At 41.9% G+C, this 24,029-nt stretch overlaps 1 protein-coding gene across 10 annotated transcripts in view; it reads left to right on the forward strand.

The window, feature by feature from the left end:
- The window catches only part of CAMK2D (calcium/calmodulin dependent protein kinase II delta), a 182,265-nt gene that overhangs the window by 77,141 nt on the left and 81,095 nt on the right, over nucleotides 1-24,029 (forward strand). For all 10 annotated transcript variants that reach the window (XM_070757852.1, XM_070757853.1, XM_070757856.1 and 7 more), the window contains exon 3: nucleotides 13,573-13,632. In XM_070757852.1, coding sequence (XP_070613953.1) covers nucleotides 13,573-13,632 — 60 coding nt within the window. The remainder of the gene's footprint in view (nucleotides 1-13,572; nucleotides 13,633-24,029) is intronic.

Here is a 24,029-nt window from a genome sequence, read left to right on the forward strand (position 1 = left end):
CCCCACCTCCAGACTTATGTTGCCAACAAAGCGCCCGTTTTTGCGATGGTGGGATTCCCCTGCAGCATTGCAAATATGCAGAAGTCCGGAGGTGGGGTTTCCCATGGAGGGGAGCCTCAGGGGAATCCCACCAGCGCAAAAACGGGCGCTTCGCTGGCAACAGAAGTCTGGAGGTGGGGCATCCCAGCGGCAGCAGCGGGTTGGTAAGGTGAAAATAGTTTGGAAAAAGAGGCAAAAAAATCTTAAACCCCTCGTTCGTATCTCGAAAAGTTCATATGACGAGGGGTTCGTAAGACAAGATATCACTGTATTTCCATTTTTCTTCCATTGAAGATATGGGGGTGGTAGAAACCTCCATCAACATGCAGAAAAGAAAAGGCTGTTACTTTGAGCTTTTCCTGTCTGTCACCCCACAGTTCTGCTTCCATCACACAGGGAGGAAAATCTGTTAGAGATTTATATAGTACCACGCTCCCCTTTTAATCAATTAGTGTTCCGTTCATTTGCAGATACAGTGTTCCCTCGATTTTTGCGGGTTCGAACTTCACGGAAAGTCTATACCACGGGTTTTTCAAAAATATTAATTAAAAAATACTTTGCAGGTTTTTCCCCTATACCACGGTTTTTCCCACCCGATGACGTCATATGTCATCGCCAAACTTTCGTCTGCCTTTAATAAATATTTTTTTTAATAAACTTTAATAAATAAACATGGTGAGTAATAATCTGAATGGTTGCTAAGGAAATGGAAAATTGCAATTTAGGGGTTTAAAGTGTTAAGGGAAGGCTTGTGATACTGTTCATAGCCAAAAATAGTATATTTACTTCCGCATCTCTACTTCGCGGAAATTCAACTTTCGCGGGCGGTCTCGGAACACATCTCCCGCGAAAAGCGAGGGAACACTGTACTGTCAATATTTCAACCCAAAGAGGAGATCCCTGTGATATAACCTTATGTCTTGTCTAAGCAAGTGGCTGCATTATGTCTTAGCCTCTACTCTTAGTCAGTCCTTGTCCAGCTTCTATCACGAGGCCACTTACTATCTGATTCAAGTGATGGACTGTAGATTCATAAAATCCATTTATTTCAGCTAAATGTCTATGGAGATTCTTAGTCATCCAAGTCATGGATGTCTCACAGGTGCTTTTTCAAAAGCAACTGGATTATGTTTTTTATATTACATGTTCTTTACTTTCTGCTTAGTTCCATACTTGAAATATTGTCTTGTTTCCTATGATAGTGGGCAGGTCAACTTCCCCTAACTCTTTTTAGTTTATATTTCTATGTGTTTTAACCTAACGAGTAGCACTTTTTCTTAGATTACCTTGAAATTTAAAATTAAGATCAAATGACACATCGTGGCAGCATAAATAGAAGTGTTCCTTGTTTTTTAAAAAAATATAAACATACCAATTTTAATTGACTGTAAAAATAACCAAAAAGAAATATAATTCCTAATATACTACTTTTTAGTAGCCCATTCTAAATATCATATTCAAATCTTTATTATAGTCAGAGATCAGAAAAAATAGATAATAACTGGAGTGTTTTCTCTGCTGTTATACCTGTTTTGTTTTTCTTTTCATTATCAAGGAATATTTTAACAGCTTGACATTAATGATCGGTATTGTGTCAAATGAGATAAATTATTAAGTATGGTGTGAAGTCAATTAGGCTGAGTAAATTTCATTTTAATTTATTTAGGAACTTATTGACTGTAGAGTATTTGGTAGGCGCTCTATATAAGAAATTAAAATGTTTCACTAGTCTTTTATATATGCCATTATGCAGATCTTAAAATGGTAGCTGGACTAATTGAAAAAAACAAGCTAATAGAAAAATAAGTCATTTTATTTTATTTATTGCCTTAAGCGTTCAGCCAAGTCGAATTTGTATGGTAATTCTTCTATTCACTATGAGTAAATGATTCATTATGAGATCAACACATATTCTTTGGTTTTCAGGTCAAAGCTGTTAGCAATTGAACATAGGGCTGGGTATCTCTTTAGTTTCAAAAACTAAAATACGTTTTGGGGGGGACCGTGGCATTTGTATGAGCCAAATGTGTTTTTTCTTGGAATTGTGCAGCAATTGAAGCGGGTCATGGAGGGAAAAATGGAGCTGCTTTAAGAAGTTGCAGAAGGATGGTATGCCCACATCCTGTATGCACAGAAGCAACTCTTCTCCTTTGAAGTAAAATCCTACTAAGCCTTATTTACCCCAATTATATAACAAGCCTTCTCTGTGGCGGCCCCGGCCCTCTGGAACCAGCTCCCCCCAGATATCAGAGTTGCCCCCCACCCTCCTTGCCTTTCGCAAGCTCCTTAAAACCCACCTCTGTCGTCAGGCATGGGGGAATTGAAATTTCACTTCCCCCTAGGCTTATAGAATTTATACATGGTATGCTTGTATGTATGAGTGGTTCTTTAAATTGGGTTTTTTTAGATAATTTTTAATATTAGATTTGTTTTCATTGTCTTTTCATTGTTGTTAGCTGCCCCAAGTCTTTGGAGAGGGGCGGCATACTAATCTAATAGATAGATAGATAGATAGATAGATAGATAGATAGATAGAGAGAGAGAGAGAGAGAGAGAGAGAGAGAGAGAGAGAGAGATAAGATAGATAGATAGATAAGATAGATATATAGATAGATAGAGATAGATAAGATAGATAGATAGATAGATAAGATAGATAGATAGAGATAGATAGATAGATAGATAGATAGATAGATAGAGATAGATAGATAAGATAGATAGATAGATAGATAGATAGATAAGATAGATAGATAGATAGAGATAGATAGATAAGAAAGATAGATAGATAGATAGATAGATAGAGATAGATAGATAGATAGATAGATAGATAAGATAGATAGATAGATAGATAGATAGAGATAGATAGATAGATAAGATAGATAGATAGATAGAGATAGATAGATAAGATAGATAGATAGATAAGATAGATAGAGATAGATAGATAGATAAGATAGATAGAGATAGATAGATAGATAGATAGATAGATAGATAAGATAGATAGAGATAGATAGATAGATAGATAGATAGATAAGATAGATAGAGATAGATAGATAAGATAGATAGAGATAGATAGATAGATAGATAAGATAGATAGATAGATAGATAAGATAGATAGAGATAGATAGATAGATAAGATAGATAGAGATAGATAGATAGATAGATAGATAAGATAGATAGAGATAGATAGATAGATAGATAGATAGATAGATAGAGATAGATAGATAGATAGATAAGATAGATAGAGATAGATAGATAGATAAGATAGATAGATAGATAGATAGATAGATAGATAGAGATAGATAGATAAGATAGATAGATAGATAAGATAGATAGAGATAGATAGATAGATAAGATAGATAGAGATAGATAGATAGATAGATAGATAAGATAGATAGAGATAGATAGATAGATAGATAGATAGATAAGATAGATAGAGATAGATAGATAAGATAGATAGAGATAGATAGATAGATAGATAAGATAGATAGATAGATAGATAAGATAGATAGAGATAGATAGATAGATAAGATAGATAGAGATAGATAGATAGATAGATAGATAGATAGATAAGATAGATAGAGATAGATAGATAGATAGAGATAGATAGATAGATAGATAAGATAGATAGAGATAGATAGATAGATAGATAAGATAGAGATAGATAGATAGATAGATAGATAGATAGATAGATAGATAGATAGATAGATAGATAGATGTCTTAAAAATTCAGCTCCAAACCTGGCCACTGTTTAGGAGCCTTGGCAGGATATTTTGTAGAATGTAACGTATTGTTTTGTTTGCCTCCTGTCTGGCGAGTTTCCAAAATACTCTATCATACCAAATATTTATACAGATACAACATCTGACTTGCACACCTGGCTCACATACCTGTGAGAATTTGGCTTGTAGTCCATCACTGTATATTCCACACTGCCATCTGAAAACCTCATTCAGAATCTTTACCTACTACGAAGACTGAAGATTGCTTAGTGGCAGGTTAACCGAGGCAAAATCCTGCTTCTCAAAAGAAGCAGAAAACTATGTTAAAGTTCATAAAATAATTGGCTTATAAATTATTTGCTCCTTTGCTAGTAATGGCAACATTCCTTGGGGCCTTTTAAGCCTAACTTGGTTATGATCCAGACAGGCACAATTTCAGCAGTCTTATGTTAGCTTTCTGCATACAAACATTTCACATCCTGGACACAAACTGTGTCAACTCCTACCCTCAAAACGTCGCTGCAGAGCACTGCACACTGTTCTGTCTGGGTTCCCCCAGACGTCAACACCAACTAAAAAGAGTAGCCAGACACGCTGGTAAAAAGCAAAGTCATTTTATATCTTTGAAAACAAACACAGATAACAAAAACTGTTCTTACAAACTGGAATGCTATGAAGCTTCACAGAAGAGTCACGACGGCCAGACAATACAACAGGCTTCTTGCTGGCACACACACCACTGTAGATAATAAAACCCACGCCTCCCCCAAGTTTTCAGCCTTCGAGGCCACAAGCCAGAATCAGAGACGCCAAGGATCGAAGCAAGGTCACAGGACTCCCAAAAGATAACTCTCCACAATACAAGAAGGGCGGGCCTGCCTTTTCAACCTTTCTGAGGAGAACCACACCCAAACCCAGCTGTTGCCTATTAGGGATGGAAGTACCTGGCTAATTGTCCCCTTCGTTGTGCTGCCCTTCTCTGCCTCATATCTATGATGGCTTGTGCGTTCTCATCTAATGACTCCAGGCTACTCGCTGGGAGAGCTCCCCCCTGGGGGTCTCAGGCTGTTCTCCCTCCTCCTCATCCTGACATTCCTCTTCCCCGTCTGCCTGGTCCTCCTCCTCCTCCTGTTCCTCGTCCTCCCCCTCTGAGCATGGAGCCAGCAGAGTTCCAGCCGTTCCCTGAGGAACCTCAGACTGAATCACAACACACACCAAGACAACTAGACACAAGAACAGTTTTTTTCCAAGCGCCATCACTCTACTAAACAAATAATTCCCTCAACACTGTCAGACTTTCTACTAAATCTGCACTTCTATTCCACTAGTTTTTCTCATCATTCCTTTCACCCATTTCCTCCCATGTTGACTGTATGACTGTAACTTGTTGCTTATATCCTAAGATGTTTATTAATATTGCTTCTTCATTGCTTATTTGACCCCTATGACAATCATTAAGTGTCGTACCACATGATTCTTGACAAATGTATATTTTATTTTATGTACGCTGAGAGCATGTGCACCAAGACAAATTCCTTGTGTGTCCAATCACACTTGGCCAATAAAAAATTCTATTCTATTCTATTCTATTCTATTCTAATCTAATGTTTATTTATTAATTTTAGCTGTACTTTGGTAGCAAAAATGATTATCAATATTAAATACTAATTATTATTGCTTTTCTTATCCATGTAGGCACAGAAATCCTTAATACATCCTACTGCATGGTGCCTATAAAACATACAGTACTAAAGCAATGGCTACTGATACAATTCAGATTAATCATCGTAACACTGTATATCATCATGATAGTATACTGAGGGCCAGCTCAATATGACATCATTGTAACAAATAAATGTCTTTAAATATTTGGCATTTGACACCCAAAGAAATTTCCAGACATTGTTTCAAAGCATTCCTAATACAAAGCGGACAATTATTAATCAACACGGGAAATTTTGTATAAAGAGAATTTATTGTAAGCACTGCACACCAAGACAACTGGACACAAGAACAGTGAATACCATAACTCTGCGAAACAAATAATTCCCTCAACACTGTCAAACTATTCATTAAGGCTGCATTAGTGAATGAAAGGCACAGATCCTCAAGGCATTAAAAATTCATCTTTGCCGGCAGGCTTGGGGCCACGAAGTTTAACATCTAGCCCCGGCCGATAAATGCATTTATATGTATGATAGAATGAATGTGGATGGTTGGTTTTAAATAACTGGGGTTTTAGAAATGTATTTTAACTTTAGATTTCTACATGTTTTTGTATTTCCTTTTGTTGTGAGCCACCCTGAGTCTGAGGGAAAGGGTGGCATAGAAATCTAATAAATAAATAAGTAAATGAATAAATAAATTACTATTAGTCTTCTCATCATTCCTATCACCCATTTCCTCCCACTTATGACTTTATGACTGTAACTTGTAGCTTGTTTCAATATGATTTATATTAATATTGATTGTTTCCTGATTGCTATTTGAACCCTGTGACAATCATTCAGTGTTGTACCTCATGATTCTTGACAAATGTATTTTTTTCTTTTATGTATATCAAGAGCATATGCACCAAAGACAAATTGCTTGGGTGTCCAATCATACTTGGCCCATAAAGAATTCTGTTCTGTACTGTTCTGTTCTGTTCTACTCTACTGTACTGTACTGTACTGTACTCTACTCTACTCTTACTCTTACTCTTACTCTACTCTACTGTATTCTACATTTCTCCGTACTGAAGGAGCGGGTCCAGCAGTCACATGGGTTGCTCATGTCCAATCCGGTGGAACTGAGCCTAGTATTAAAAAAGCTTGCCGGATCCGCCCCTTCCCCAGAATTCGCTCAGTTCGCATATCCTGCGGTTGTATTGTGATAGCTCGTTCAACATTCTAACACCTTCCCTTCGATCTTTCCTTCAAAAAGTAGTAAGATTTATTGTCTTTATTTAATTACTTGCACTAATTGCGCCAGCCGTTTAAAAGAAAAAAAGAAAAAAAGCGGCTCGGCTTTTTTCCTTGGGAGAAGTTGCGGTTTCGTTTTCCCCCGGCGGTTTTGCCGGTTACGATTCCTGCGGCCGCTTGTGGATTCTTCTAATCCTTTGGCCTGGAGGTCCTGGTGCAAGTATTTATCATTGAATTATTGATTATTTATTGTATACAAATATTTAAGGGCTTATAAAATACCTCCTGCGGAGTGAGACGCCTTCTAGTCTCCTGGACTTAGTCGATCGCTTTCCCTTAAGAAATTCTACGGAGCGATTTTTTCGGCGCGAAGGCCTTCGCGCCCTTTTTTAAAATCTAGGCCTCTCGTGTTGGCCTTCTGCCAGCCGCGTAGGCCTCAGTCCACCGCGTGGATCCGGGAGCGGGCCTTGGGGGTCCCAGGCTAAATTCTCCACCGGCTAAGCCTCCAACCAGAGTGCCTTGGTTTACTTAATTACAAAGTTTAGGGAGGCTGGCCCCGCTGGATTTGGGGGCACGAACTCTGGGTTTGCCCAGATTGTCCTCACGTTTCAGCAGCTTCGAGGCCTCGAAGCAGGATCCATTCCTCTTGGGAAGTCCTTGAAATCTTCTCCTTATAATTCAGTTATTGGCTCAGCCTTGTCTTCTGTTAATTGTCAGACTATGGCTACTTTTCCCAAGAGAGGCACAACTAAAGGTCCCAGAGAGGCCAGGCCTACAGGCGATGAGATTACTAGTATCCCCCAGGCCTCTTCCTCCTCTTCTCCAGGGGCCCGCCCCTCGACCAAGGTCACCAGGGCCGAGAAGAGAAGGGACCTAGCCCTACAAAAAATTCATGACAAATCAGCAAAACGTTTGAAAGTGCAGGCCCAAGTAATCAGTAGTCAAGACCCACCAGAGGCCTCTAGTCTGCCTCCTTCTGGGGTCCCTGTGTTATCTCTGGATGAGCCAAACCTAGACAGACCCCAACCTAACCTATGGGGCATAGGTCCAGAGGAACCAGATATTATTGAAGATTCCCCCCAGCCAGGATCCTCCCAGGCCTTTAGGGATTCTTCTGCCATTTCTGCTGATATTTCCAGTTTACCTCCTGAGTTCCAATCTATTTTTGCTGTGTTGTCCAAAGCCATTGATGCCAAACTCTCCACCATCAATGAGCTTCCTTTACCTCTTCCTCCTTCTCGTTCCTCCCGCCCCTTGGGTTCTTCCCCAGCGGTCAGAGCTCCTATTCAGGATGATTCAGAATCCTCCGAGGATGAATATGAGGATGTAGAGGAGGATGAAGACCCTTTTCAGGGCTTATCAGAGGATGAGGAATCCCAAATAAAGGTCCCTCCTCCAATTACTATTTTTCCTTCTCAACTATTCAAATCTCTCCTCCTCAAAGCTAGAATTTCTACGGGATTAGCGGCCCAGGAGAAACAAGCCTCCACTTCCACTGATCCCCCGGAGGAGAATTTACCTTACTTCACAGAGGAACAGGAGGATAACGAGGTAATTCCTATGCCTAAATTGTTTAAAGATGCCTTACTCAAACAGTGGGATTTTCCAGCCTCTGGCCTTAATCCCTCCACCAAGGACAGAAAGTTGTATAAACTCTCCTCTTCCTATGAAGAGCTTCTATCTTTTCCCAAACCAGATGAACCTGTCAAGATTCTTCACTCGGCAGCGGCTGTGCCAGGCGAGGCGGAGGAAGTCCTCCGCCCAGAGGACAAGCGCATCGAGCAAATGCTCAAAAGAGGATTCTCCGCTGATTCCTGGGCCATTAAAAGTTCTGCAGCGGCCTCCTTCTTCTCCAGAGCCATGCTGCTGTGGCTTCGCCAACTTCAACAGCACATTCCTCCCGATGACTTGAGAGGTCAACAAGACTTCAACAAGGTCTTTGCAGCTGCCCAGTACGTGGCTGATGCCACCTTGCAATCTACTAGATTTTCTGCTAAGTCTATTGCAGCTTCTACAACGGCAAGAAGACTCCTATGGATTCGCCCTTGGCAAGCGGGAGTTCGCCAAAAGTGGCAGTTATCCCAGGGCCCCTTAAAGCGCGACCTTCTCTTCGGTGATCTTCTGGATCCACTCCTCACGGAGACCACGGACAAGAAGAAGGTTTTGGGTCCAACCACGAAAAAGGTTACCAAAACGCAGTCCTTTCGTCGCCCAGGGCGCCAGCAAGATCAAGCGGCTTCCTATCAGAGATCTCCAGGTCAGTATTCCCCCCGCTTTCGTTCCCAAGGTAGGAACTCCAGGGGTAGAGGTTTTCGTTTCCAAAGGGGAGCTTCCTCTAACAGGGCTTCAAAAAAACCTAGATGGTAATCTTACCTCCATTCCCATAGGGGGTCGCCTAGCTCATTTCGCCTCTAATTGGCGTCTCACCTCCAAGGACCCTTGGGTCATTGACACTGTTCAAACAGGCCTTCTTTTAGAATTTATTTCTCCTCCCCCTAAACGTTTTATTTCCTGCCCTTCTCCCAGGTCATCCTCAGATTGTAACCGTATGGAGGAGGCCATTTCTCATCTATTGTCCATCAGAGCCATTCAACCGGTTCCTTCCGGTCAGAAGGGCCTAGGTTTTTACTCCATCCTATTTATGGTTCCAAAGTCCTCCGGAGGTTGGAGAGCCATTTTGGATTTAAAGAAACTAAACCTATTCATCAAATATAGGAAGTTTAAGATGCACTCCTTGTCTTCTATTTTGGCCGCCATTCACTCGGGAGATTTCATGGTCTCCTTAGACCTCACTGAGGCCTACCTTCACATTCCTATGGCCAAATGCCACAGAAAATTTTTACGTTTTTCCTTTCAAGGCAGGCATTTCCAGTATAGGGCGATGCCATTTGGCCTTTCCTCTGCCCCTCGGGTCTTTACAAAGCTCTTGGGGTCCCTGGCGGCCTATATCCGGGCGTCTCCCATCCACATTTTATGTTATCTTGATGATATTTTAATTCATGGGAACTCCCTAGAGAGAGTGAAAACAGACCTTTCTGTCACCATGTCAGTCCTTCAGGACCATGGGTTTTCCATCAACTTTGATAAAAGTCACCTCCAACCTTCCACTTCCATTTCTCACCTGGGATCCATTATTGATTCAAAATCCTCCCAGGTTTTTCTCTCTCCCGAGAGAAAACTCAGTATAGTGGAGTTAATTTCTAACATTTTATCTAATCCTTCAGTATCCATAGTTACTCTATCTTCCCTTTTGGGGAAGATGGTGTCATGCATAGGCATCATTCCCTGGGCTCGCCTTCATGCTAGGGAACTCCAGTGGCTACTGTTGCCTTTTCAGAGATCGGGGCACAGCAACTCAAATCGACGCATTGTCATCCCACTGAGTGTTCGCAGATCCTTCAAGTGGTGGAAGTCTCCGGCCATGGACAGAGGATCCCCGTTCAGGTGCCCGGATCAATTTGTCATCACCACAGATGCCAGTCTATCGGGATGGGGCGCCCACGCCCAGGGGATGATAGCCCAGGGCACGTGGTCCCCGGAGGAAGCTTCCAGGCCAATCAATTGGCTAGAGTTAAGAGCCGTTTCCCTGGCTCTGAAGCATTTCTCTCCTCGCATTCCCAACCGGCACGTTCTCATTCTCACCGACAACATTGCCACAAAAAGCCATATCTGCAGACAGGGGGGCACGAGATCCAAGGCTCTCATGAGGGAGGCCCTCAAGTTGGGCCTTTGGGCGGAAAAACATCTCCAGTCGCTCCTAGCCGATCACATCTCGGGGAGTCTCAACGTCCAGGCGGATTGGCTATCCCGAGCAACGATAGACCCAGGAGAGTGGAACCTCCATCAAGACCTGTTCCATCAAATCACCCTCAGATTCGGCCTACCAGTCCTGGATCTCTTCGCGACCAATGCGAACGCCCAACTCCCTCGCTTCTATTCCAGATTTCCATCCCCGGGAGCGGAAGCAATCAATGCCCTCCGGAGTCCATGGCCTCCAGGCCTACTCTACGCATTTCCTCCAATTCCAATCCTCCCGGACGTGATTCACAAGGTCCTCACCGAGAGGGCCCGAGTAATCTTAATCGCCCCTCATTGGCCCCGCCGGCCCTGGTTCGCAGATCTCCAACAGCTGTCCGTCCAGGACCCTTGGCGACTCCCCGTTTCGGGGGATATGCTGCGGCAGGGGGCCTCTTTCCATCCAGACCCGGAGTGGTTCCACCTCACCGCCTGGCTGTTATCAGGAGAGATTTAGAACTGCGTGGGCATGACCCCGATTCAGTGGAGGTCATTTTAAAGGCCAGGAGGGGCTCGACCAATCGAATCTACGACCACACGTGGTCCAAGTTTCACCAGTGGTGTCTACAGGAAGGTCTCTCCCCTCTGTGCATCCCCATACACAGAATTATTTCCTTCCTTATGCAAGGCTTCCATAAAGGACTTTCCACCAGCACCCTCCGGCGTCATCTGGCAGCCATTTCATCTGTCCTAGGGGGTCCCCGCAGACAGCCTCTCCGATCCCTCCCTGAAGTTCAGGAATTCCTCAAGGGCATAGCCAACCTCAGACCTTCCAAGGTCCACAGGTATCCATCCTGGGATTTGCCACGGGTTCTCCATTCCCTCACGCAGGCACCATACGAACCCCTAAAATCGGCGTCCCTCAGGTACCTATCCTTTAAGGTAGCTTTCCTGGTGGCTATTACCTCTGCCCGACGCATTTCGGAGCTGGCTGCCCTCTCAATCAGGCAGGACCTTTGTCAATTCCATCAGGACAAGGTAGTCTTGCGACTGGACCCCACCTTCTTACCCAAGGTCAGTTCCATGTTCCACAGATCCCAGGATATTGTCCTACCTTCCTTCTGCCTCCAACGAGACCATCCCTTGGCAATTAGATGGCACACCCTGGATCTCACCAGAGCGCTGAGAATATATATCCAACGCACAGGACCCTTTCGGAGGTCAGAAGCACTTTTTGTAGCCTATCATCCCAGAGTCATGGGGGCCAAAGTGTCTTCAACAGTAATAGGCCGTTGGATCAGAGGGACTATATCTAAGGCCTATGAGTCGGCCTCCCTCTCAGTTCCAAGGAACATCACTGCGCATTCCACCAGGAGCGCAGCCACCTCGGCCGCTTGGGCGACTCAAGCCCCGTTGGAGGAGGTCTGCAAAGCAGCCACTTGGGCCTCGCCAAATTCCTTCATCAGGCACTACAAAATTGATTCTTACGCTTCAGCGGACGCTGCCTTCGGCAGAAGGGTACTCCAATCCGTTATCTCACACGATAGCAAGCTAATCCCACCCTAGGGACCATCTATTGGGTATGTCCCATGTGACTGCTGGACCCGCTCCTTCAGTACGGAGAATAGGCGTTGATTGCTTACCTGAACGCCTCTTCTCGTACGGTGAGCGGGTACAGCAGTCACTTCCCGCCCTTGTATGTGTCTTCTTTACCTTTCTATATCTTTCTTCCTCTAACAATGAGAGTTGAACACTACAGAGCTTCACAACTGAGCCTAGTCTATGGATTCGCGAATTCTGGGGAAGGGGCGGATCCGGCAAGCTTTTTTAATACTAGGCTCAGTTCCACCGGATTGGACATGAGCAACCCATGTGACTGCTGTACCCGCTCACCGTACGAGAAGAGGCGTTCAGGTAAGCAATCAACGCCTATTCTCTCCTTGACTCATTGATTATAGCAATAGCATTTAGACTTATATACCACTTCATAGTGCTTTGCAACACCCTCTAAGCAGTTTACAGAATCAGCATAAACAATTTGAATGGGTCGAAAGACGGGCTACAAGAATGGTGGAAGGTCTTAAGCATAAAACATATCAGGAAAGACTTAATGAACTCAATCTGTATAATCTGGAGGACAGAAGGAGAAGGGGGGACATGATCGAAACATTTAAATATGTTAAAGGGTTAAATAAGGTTCAGGAGGGAAGTGTTTTTAATAGGAATGTGAACACAAGAACAAGGGGGCACAATCTGAAGTTAGTTGGGGGAAAGATCAAAAGCAACATGAGAAAATATTATTTTACTGAAAGAGTAGTGGATCCTTGGAACAAACTTCCAGCAGACGTGGATAAATCCACAGTAACTGAATTTAAACATGCCTGGGATAAACATAGATCCATCCTAAGATAGAATACAGAAAATAGTATAAGGGCAGACTAGATGGACCATGAGGTCTTTTTCTGCCATCAGACTTCTATGTTTCTATGTTCTATGTTTGGATCCTCGTTTTACCCACCTGGGAAGGATGGAAGACTGAGTCAACCTTGAATCTGGTGAGATGTGATCTGTCAAATTGCAGGCAGCTGAAATAGCCTGCAGTACCAGCACTCTAACCATTGCTGAAATTCAAAATTGGCAATGAGCACTGTTGGTCTTTTGTAAAATAAAATTAAAAAAGCAAGCCTACATATCCTGTGCTATCCCCATGCAGACTAGCGCTTCGAGGTTTCTTCATTAAAGTCATTCACAGATACAGTGAAAGCCTATGTACATACCATATAGTTTCTCCGTGTGGTTCTACCTTCAAATATCTTTCTCAGGAAAGGGAAGAAGAATAAAGAAAAAGGGAAAGAATCAAAATGGAGGTGGGTGATGGAACTGGAGGACATAGTGCTTTATTGTCCATGTCCACAACCTCTGGAAGCCACAGTTTTATAATTAAAACTGAACAGGATATGAAAGTGAAATTTTATACTTCCAATTTTTGACTTGAGTAGGTGTGATGATCATTTCCTGTTTTGTTTCTGTCAGGAAAACATCTATCTGGAATCCAGAATTATTGCAATTTAAATTATAGGACGTGCATTATGTATTGTATGCCCAGGTTACAAATTGTTTTGCCTCTGTTAAACCAAGATTTTTTAAAAAAAACTATGTATATTTTTAATTCTTACAGATCACCAGAAATTAGAGAGAGAAGCTAGAATCTGTCGCCTTTTGAAGCATCCTAATATCGGTAAGAATATTTAAGGATACATCCATTAAGAATCTTAGGACAATTACCTTGAAGATAGTTCTATTAAAGTAAGAAATAAAAGAGGGGCAGCAATAATTGTTTTGTTCTGGTATAGTACTGTAATGTTGTTAGATATAAGCTCCTTTCAGATATGGATATAATGATAAATGATGGTCAATTAGCAGGAACAACCTTAGCATCACTGTGTCACCCTTACATCACATATCTGTTCCTTTTATTCACTTATCCACTGTGTCCAAAATGAGGAACATGAAGAATTAATGGCAATTAGTATCTTTTTAAAGCTCTAAACTATGGTGGTTTAGATAACCCAACTATTTTTTTGCAGTTGGGTTGTTAAAAAAAATCATGATAAACAAGATTTTTGGTTCAAGAAGCATTATTTTAAAATAGAAGTGAAATGTCTAGTCCAGTGGTTCCCAAGCTTTTTTTGGCCCATCTAAGCATCTCTAAAATCCTGATGCCTCCCCATGACATGTAATTCTTACTATTCAAAAACTGAACTCCAACTCATGCAGAGGAAGCCTAAAAGACCATTAACTCTGTTTAAACAAGGTTCCAATTACCTCCATTAAAAATCAACCCACCCACCCCTGCCCCCAATCTAATCTTTAGGGTTGTCCAAGAGGAAGAATGACTCGTTTTTATGACAAGGTTTGGAATCTGGCCTAGCAAAGCATCTGTTTTCTCAGAATGTGCTGTATATACAGTATTTGGATATGCAAGTTTTTCCCAATTTCACAGCTATGTCGCTTTTTACTATTCTTTGAACAAGAGACAATGGGGGAGGTCTTGCTAGATCTGAGCTCATTCTTTGTTGTAGAGTAAAGACGCAACCATGCCCTTCATGACAAAGTGAAACAGAACATGTGAAACTTTGTTGAGGAATTTATAGCATGTCAGATCCAATTTTGTACATTGTGTAGGTAGTATTTGACTCACTGCATTGGTTTTTAACTTTGGGGACCAATTTTGAGTCCCTTTGTTCAGTGCCACTATAACAATCACTAAAGATCACTGTAAGTCGAGGACTATCTATATAGCTTGGCCCGTTTTACCGTTGCAGTACTGCTCTGTTGCATTATCCTGTCTAAGCTGATATTCTGGTGGTTCCAGAGATGGGGTTCAGCACGTTCTGATCAGTTCTGAAGAACTAGTAGCGGAAATTTTGAGTAATTTGGACAACCGGTAGGAAAAAATTTGAGTAGTTCGGTGAACGGGTTAATACTACCTCTGACTGGCTCCGACCTTATCTATTCTCTGCCTCCTGAGTCCCAGCTGATAGGAAGGAAATGGGGATTTTGCGGTAAGTTTCCCTGGAGTGGGGTAGGGAATGGAGATTTTATAATATCCTTCCCCTGCCTTGCCCACCAAGCCACACCCACAGAACCGCCAGTAAGAAAAATGTTTGAAACCTACCACTGAGTGGTTCCTTCAGTTTGAATATATTTATGGACATAGAAAATGCCACACGAATCCCAGCGACCGGTTAGGTCCCACAGAGTTGGCCTTCTCCGGGTCCCATCGACTAAGCAATGTCGTTTGGCGGGACCCTGGAGAAGAGCCTTCTCTGTGGCAGCCCCGACCCTCTGGCACCAGCTCCCCCCCAGATATCAGAGTTGCCCTCACCCTCCTTGCCTTTCGCAAGCTCCTTAAAACCCACCTCTGTTGTCAGGCATGGGGGAATTGAAATTTCTCTTCCCCCTAGGCTTATAGAATTTATACATGGTATGCTTGTAGGTATGAGTGGTTTTTTAAATTGGGTTTTTTTAGATTGTTTTTAATATTAGATTTGTTTACATTGTCTTTTTACATTGTTGTTAGCCGCCCCGAGTCTTCGGAGAGGGGCGGCATACAAATCTAATAGATAGATAGATAGATAGATAGATAGATAGATAGATAGATAGATAGATAGATAGATAGATAGATAAGCTATTGCTTGATTTTGGGCCTCTGGCATAGAGTTCAGCAGGTTTTTTGGTATGGTGATGTCTTGAATTCCTTGGTTCTTACTGTGCATCTGTGAAAAACAGAGAATGTTGATGTTATGTAACACCTGAGTACTCGATTTGAGAAAATAATATCCACTTTTGTGAGGGTGAAATTAAAATGGTTTATTTTTCATTCTATATGATGGGAGAGAAAAATATGGTTGCACAAAATAGGCAATTCCAGTGTGGCAGAGTTAGAAAAGATTCGAGGCCAGAAGAATTTATTTTGTTTCTGGCATCAAAATGTTGAGCACATTTGGAGGCAATTTTCTCCTTGAGTTGCTACTCTTTGGGGAGGAAGGAAGTCAGAGACCAGAGTATTTCAAGGATAAAGGGCTTTCTGTCCGTACCAGAATATACAGTATATCTCGGTATAATTATTCTTGTAGTTTTATCTTGCTTGAAACACTTGGTTTCCTTTTGTAATCATTGAATTCAGTGTAATGCCTTTAATTATTTAGAAGACATGCATTTAAAAAAAGGTTAAATATATTAATCTTTAAATAGAATAACTGAAAACTGCAATTATATATGTTTATATGCACACACACACACACACAAACTGCCAAGCTGTTAAAGGGAGTCAGCGTTTCACAAAGTGCAGAAAAGGAATACGAATTTGTAAGCTAAAGGAATTACACCATGAGATTTAAAAAAGGATGGAAAACCTAGCTAAATCTAGTTTATTGTTCATTGTACGATTCTATGACTTTATATTATACTTGATTTTTTTGTTGGTGTTCCTCGATTTATAATTATATAACTGGGACCAGAAATTCCATTGTTAGTAGGATGGGTTGTTAAATGAGTGACACCTTATTTTATCACCTTTTTTGGCCACTGTTGTTAAGTGAATCATGGAGTGGCTAAGCCAATCAAGGGGTTGTTAAGCATATCAGGCTTTCCCCATTTTTTTATTTTGCTCCTTGGAAGGCAGCTGGGAAGGTCACAAATGGTGACTACCTTATCCCTGGGGATCCTGAAACTGTCATGTACACATACCCATGGAAAAGTGCCTGAATGCTGATCAGGGGATGTGATCAATGTGAGAATGCTGCAACGGTCGTAAGTACGTGACTAGTTGTAAATGACTTTTTCAGTGTCATTGTCACTTTGGAAAACAAAAATGTTTGTAAATCCAGAATTACCTGGACATTATAGATTCATTTTTATTTGTGAAGTTTGTTTGTTTTGAGACTCTCATTAATACCATCCAACCATGATTTTCTCAATATTGATGTTCCTCTCGGCTAATGAACTCTTCTTTTATATATTTAGGATTTATTTGCTCCAACCTACCTTCATGGTCATTCTTTTTTGAAACCAGTCGTTCTCTTTAAATCTTAATCTACATTCATTCATTCAATACTTATTCAGCCTTGATTCATGTGCTTTGGTTTTCCCTGTGCAGTTTTCAAATACAGTGGTACCTCGTCTTATGAACGCCTCTTCATACGAACTTTTCGAGATACGAACTGGGCATTTAAGACTTTTTTGCCTCTTCTTACGAATCATTTTTGTCTTACGAACCCTCGCTTCTCTTTTGGCTGCTGCTGCTGTGAGCATTGGCCAAAACAAGCGCTTTTAAGTTTGCAGGCTCTGAGGATCACAAGGGAACTGCAGCAAAAGAACGGAGGGTCCCTCTTGTCTCCTCTTACCTCTTTCTTCTCCTCGTCCTCGTCTTCTCTTTTTCTCCTCTTTCCTTCTCCCTCTCCCCCTTCCTCTTCCTTCTTTTTTGAGGTGGGGGGAGTGCGGAGAGTCTGCGAAGGGGGGGGGTTTCAATCAGGGATGGTTCTAGAAGAGGGGATAAAGACAGGATAGAAAAAAAGGGGAAGGAGGAGGAGAAGGAAGGGGGAGAAGGAGAAGAAGAAAAAGGAATGGGGAGGAGGTGGAAGAGAAAAAGGAAAGTGGAGCAGCTGAAACTTGGGATCTTCCGGGCGGAAGAATTGAAATAAAGCTGCCAGGCATTCTGTCAAATCTCCCCTCGCCTTCTTTGAAGGAGGGGGGGGGGGGCGGACGGGAGGAAAGCCGGGAGAGCCCAGCAGAGAGGAAGAGGCAGGGGTGCGTCATCTCCGCACCCAGGAAAGAAGACAGCAGGCCACCCTCAGAAGAAACGGCCAAGGCAAAGCTCTCGCCGGCAGACCTGGGCTGCGCGGGGGAGGCAGCTAGAGGCTGCCCCCCGCCAACCCATTTTGGCAGTGGCTCGAGCCCCCGCCCTGCCTCACCCCACCGTCCTGGCAGCGGGGATCCTGGGCAGCCTCGGCACAGCTTTTGGAGCGGCCGGGACAGGCACCGTTGTCCGAGGGTGTATGGGGGGGGGAGATGGGCAAGGCAGCCGGTTGGGAAGGCAGTGGCTCCGGGTTCTCCTGCCTGTCCATGAGCCGAAAGTTCTGCCCTTCCCCACACAGGGCTTTAGCCCCTGCGGGCTTCTGGCAGGAGGAGGAGGCGGGTGATGGATGGCCGGGGCTCCCACAGACACATTTTGGCAGGGAGATGGGCTCACCGTTTTTTTTTAAGCCTTAAAGTTTTGGATTTTCCTAATGGGTTTGCATGCATTATTCGCTTTTACATTAATTCCTATGGGGAAACATTGTTTCATCTTGCAAACCTTTCTACTTATGAACCTCGTCACGGAACGAATTAAGTTCGTAAAACGAGGTACCACTGTACCTTATTCCCACTGCATTCTGCAATGGTTTTATGTTTCTCTTAACCACAAAACAGCAGACGCATTATGCTAATCACTGTCATTCTGCTCCTTTTGACAGACATTCCTCATGCGAGATCATATGTTACCCGTTAAATTGTACCAGTATCTGTGGATCTTAAAGTTTCTCCATAGTATCTCTTCTTCTTTTACAGCAACAATCTTTCATCCTGTAGACTTCTGATTTTTTTTTGCCCATCTTCCACCTTCCTCCTAATTGCGAAGAGTTTTAAATGTTTTCATTTATTTGTGCCCTTTACCAATTATCTCTTACATTTTAAGTCACAATCTTCCAGATAAGCGTAAGCCCCAATATAGTCATTGTAACCATTCATCATAGTTTTGGTAACTTATGTTCTTATATAACACAATTTGGCAAACTGGAGAAGGAAGAGATAGATTACCACCCTTAAGTATTCCATACACAATTCCCTTTCAGTAATAAGAATTGGATTGTGACACATTTTGACCAGCGTGTTATAAAGACAATCAAGCAGGGGTGAAATGCTCCCAGTTCGGACCGGTTCTTACATATTATTTGCTGCACTGTAAAGAAGTGCAGAAGTTCCAGCCCATCCGCCCCACGAATAAAGCAGGTGGCATGAACAAGACGGCTCGGTCAGCACCAGGTTTCACAGAGGAGGTGGGCAGGGGACTCCCAGGTTGCTCTCTGAACCACCACCTGCCGTGAACTTCTTGCTCATCCCTTGCTAACAACCCAGTGCTGTCACTAGGGAAGCAACACAGGGCTTCCAAGCACACTGGTGGGTGCCAAGCAGGGGATGGACGCCTGGATCACCAAGGCCCGCAGCAGCAGCAGCTCTCTAGGCAGTGCCGGTCTCCCTGCCCCACCTGCTTTGGAGGCTGAGGCCGGCGGGGCTCCTTAGGTATGCGTCCTGAGGCTGCCTGGCCTATGAAGGTCCCATAACCAAAGACAGGAAAGTGTGAGGGGTGGTGGCAAGCAGTGTTCCCTCTAATTTTTTTGGGGGGGGGCGGAAAAGTATAGTGTCTGAGCGGCAGTCCCTTCGGGACTGGGCGGCACAGAAATAATAAACAAACAAACAAACAAACAAACAAACAAAAAACCCACCCTGTTTTGCCTCAGAGAATTTCAAAATAAAATACTTGTACTGTGTGTCTATAACAGTGAGCTCATAATAGGGCAACTCTATCAATATCAAAATGCCACTTAAATAGTTGAGCTAGTTTCAAACTAGATTTTGATTTTCTTTCTCTCTTCCTTACTCCCATTCTTTTTCTTTCTCTTTTCCTTCCTCTCTTTTTTCTATCTGTTTCTCTCTCTTCCTCTCTCTCTCCTTCCCTCTCACTCTTTCCCTCTCGGCTTCTGGGCAGCTTTGGAAAACTCTGAGTTGATGATGATTTTTAAGGCAGCGATTGCTCACTGCTCAGGAAAGGAAAGGAAAGAAGGAAAGAAAGAGGAGGAAGATGAAAAAAAGGAAAGGAAGAAAGGAAAAGAAAGATGGAAAAGAAAGAAGGAAAGGAAAAGAGGAAAAGAAATAATAGGAAAAAAGGCAGGAAGGAAGGTAAAGAAAGAAAAAAGAAAGAAAGAAAGTTATGACCACAATTGAGTTCAAAATTTTGCTTGCTAACCAAGAGCTTTGTTAAGTGAATTTCACCACATTTTACAAGTTTGCCACACCCACCCAGTCACCTGACCATTAAGCCACGTTCACCTGAAGCCACGACTACCTGACCTCCTGGCTACACACAAAATAACCCATGCTCACAAAATCGGTAGGGAACATTTTTACATTTCACCACTGCAATCAAAGTCCAAATTTATTCCAAGCACGAACACACTGTTTTCTAATCTAGATGGTATTGATTGCATCCTACCAATTTGGATATATTATGCATGAAATGTAGAGGCACATCCTCTGGATAAAAAATTCTGTACTGTGTAGTTAATGATGTTGTTCATTTGTTTCATTTGAGAATTGTAAGGCAAAATTCATATATAGGAATACGTTTTAAAGTTATACATACTATATTATTTGTATGTACATATTTGTGTCAGTGTACATAGATGCATAAAGATATATATATATATATATATATATATATAGATAGATAGATAGATAGATAGATAGATAGATAGATAGATAGATAGATAGATAGATAGACACAAGAACAGTTTTTCCCTGAACGCCATCACTCTACTAAACAAATAATTCCCTCAACACTGTCAGACTTTCTACTAAATCTGCACTTCTATTCTACTAGTTTTTCTCATCATTCCTATCACCCATTTCCTCCCATGTTGACTGTATGACTGTAACTTGTTGCGTATATCCTAAGATTTTTATTAATATTGCTTCTTCATTGCTTATTTGACCCCTATGACAATCATTAAGTGTTGTACCACATGATTCTTGACAAATGTATATTTTATTTTATGTACGATGAGAGCATATGCACCAAGATAAATTCCTTGTGTGTCCAATCACACTTGGCCAATAAAAATTCTATTCTATTCTATTCTATTCTAGATATATCTATCTATCTATCTATCTATCTATCTATCTATCTATCTATCTATCTATCTATCTATCTATCTAGAGAGAGAGAGAGAATAGTATAAAACCTCAGTGTCTTTCTGTCTATTTTCTACCTGTGTACAATAAATGCATGGAAGCTGGATCATGTTTAGGTATATAGACCTGGTGTGAATTTTTCTGTACATAAAATATGTACAAATCAAAGAGGAGATTGTTCCTATTTCTGCCACATAGACACAAACCCATCTGGGTAACCTTGGGCCAGTCATTATTCCTCAGCCTCGGGAAGGATGCAGTGGCAAACCATTTTGCCAATAAAACTATAGGGACTTCTCCAGCCAATCTCCAGGATCAAAAACTGACTCGGGTGCATGTACAACACAATTCCAAGGTCTTCGTCATGGCTGATTGGATCTCTTCTATGGACGAAGAATGGGTTCCTTTCAGGACTGGGAACAAAAAAAAACCCTCCTGGGGTGATGTCAGAACTACGGGGTTTGACAGCGTTGGCACCTGGTGTTTGGCCAGGAACTCACGGAGTCGTAGCGCATTGTGGCAAGGCGCGTTTTTTGTCCATAGAAGAGATCCAATCATCCGTGACGAAGACCTTGTGAGAGATCCCTGAAGACGCCTTCCAAGGCGCGTACCGGTCATGGCAGAGTCTCTGGAAAAATGTGTAGAGGCCCAAGGACAGTACTTTGAAGAATTTTAAATGTTTGTGCAAATCTGTTCAATAATTTACTTAAAAGAAATTGCATTACTTTTGAAAGCACCCTGTATGTCTGGGAAATTCATGGCACTTTAGTTATCAGACGAAGCATGTAAATCTGCAGAGAGGAACCATATGAAAATACCAGTAACACCCTCATTGGTCCACATGCTTTTGAGCATGTCATTTGGTTCCAGAAGAAAATAGAGACAGGGCCTTTAAAAATACAAGAAAAATACAAAAAGCAACCCAGTTTTAGGTCCTCTGAAATGTCTTCCTTGTGTGTAGCTGGATGGGCCACATGAAAAGGGCAATTGTAACTGTGAAAGGAATGGAATTTATGTAAGTAAGTAAGAAAGAAAGAGAGAGAGTTCTAAGTTGGTGAAGGCTTCTTATGTGAGTTCTATTGAATAGTGCCAAATTTCCTTGAAGTCAAAGGAAACAGTAGCGTGTGAGAAGAATCTGGGTCCTGAGGAAAATAGGGCCCGTCTGTCTTATCTGTCATTGCACACATTTCCTGTCAGCTTCTTTTTCCTTTGAATCAAGATCAGAGAATCTTCCGAAACTGATTTTATGAAGCTTTAATCCACTGGCATATGTTTTTTTAAATGAAATCAATGATTTATGTAAAATGTTTTCGTCCCACTTTTCTACCTCGAAAAGCACTTAAAAAGTTTCATTTAACATTAGATTGTATATTTTTAGTTCAACTTTTCAACTTATGAACAAGTTAAGTAAATATTTCAAATGCCATAGTTGACCAGGAAATATGCTTCCTATTATTAATGAAATCTTTTGTATCCTCGGAGAATTCGGGAGAATTTTAAACTTTTTTCTTTAAAATACAGTTAAAGTGTAATCTTCTGCCATAATTGTCAATAATTGGTACTGGTAAATATGTGACTCAAGATATATCTATAAAATCTCAATTATATCTATAAAACGTATTATTAAAAAGAAACATTTCATGGTAAAAACAAGCTACCTGTTTGGATTTTCTTAACCTTTTCATTTTTGTAAAAATAAAATATAATTTTAAAAGTTAGTTGGGTGTTTACAGAAAGGAATAGCAAAGCCAGTATCTAATTCTCATCTAGAAATGTTATGACGAACTACTGTTTATAAGGAAAATATCATTACAGGACATTATCGGCCAGGACATGACATGACGTTTTTCAAAATCAATTTGTTTTTGAGGAGAATATGATAATACAGTGATACCTTGTCTTACAAACTTAATTGGTTCCGGGATGAGGTTCTTAAGGTGAAAAGTTTGTAAGACGAAACAGTGTTTCCCATAGGAATCAATGGAAAAGCGATTAATGCGTGCAAGCCCAAAATTCATCCCTTTTGCCAGCCGAAGCGCCCGTTTTTGCGCTGCTGGGATTCCCCTGAGGTTCCCCTCCATGGGAAACCCCACCTCCGAACTTCTGTGTTTTTGCGATGCTGCAGGGGAATCTCAGCATCGCAAAATTGAGCGCTTCATTGGCAATGGATGTCTGGAGGTGGGGTTTCCCAGTGAAGGGAGCATCAGTGAAATCGCAGCATTGCAAAAACACCGAAGTCTCAAAACCCCACCTCCGGACCTCTGTGTTTTTGCAATGCTGCGATTTCACTGAGGCTCCCCTTGCTGGGAAACCCCACCTCCGGACTTCCGTTGCCAGCGAAGCGGCCATTTTTGCGCTGCTGGGATTCCCCTGCAGCATCACAAAAACATGGAAGTCCGGAGGTAGGGTTTCCCATAGAGGAGAGCCTCAAGGGAATCCCAGCAGCACAAAAACAGGTACTTCCCTGGCAACGGAAGTCCGGAGGCGGGGCATCCCAGCGGCGGCAGTGGGTTTGTAAGGTGAATATAGTTTGTAAGAAGAGGCAAAAAAATCTTAAACCCGGGTTTGTATCTTGAAAAGTTTGTATGATGAGGCGTTTGTAAGATGAGGTATCACTGTATACCTATCATCTCTTTCTTGATAGTTGCCTTATATGTGCAACTAATTGATTTTAACTAATTTCTAATGAGAAATGTCACTATCACAAAATAATTACAAATATGGATAATTGCAATCAACATTACTTCATTTCAGATAAAATATTATGTAACAACTGCACCCAGTTTGGTATAGTCATTAAGGCATGAGCTAAAAATCAGGAGACTGGATTTCACATTAGGCACTTTTTCTCAGCCCTACAAAGAAGGCAATGACAAACATTAGAAACTCTGCCAAAAATCTTGAAAGAACTTGTTTAAACAGCCATGAGGAGTCAAAAATTCTCTTGGAGACAATAAATAAATAATATACAATAACTACAGTACAGTGATCCCCCGTTTATTGCGTCCCCAACCATTGCAAACAGGGTACTTCGCTATTTTTCAACCCGGAAGTCAAAAATACCATCTACGCATGCGTGCCGGGCACGCATGCGTAGATGGCAGCGGCTTCCCTGGGTCTTCC

This window comes from Erythrolamprus reginae, chromosome 7 (genome assembly GCF_031021105.1).
Source record: "Erythrolamprus reginae isolate rEryReg1 chromosome 7, rEryReg1.hap1, whole genome shotgun sequence".
Classification (NCBI taxonomy): domain Eukaryota; kingdom Metazoa; phylum Chordata; class Lepidosauria; order Squamata; family Dipsadidae; genus Erythrolamprus; species Erythrolamprus reginae.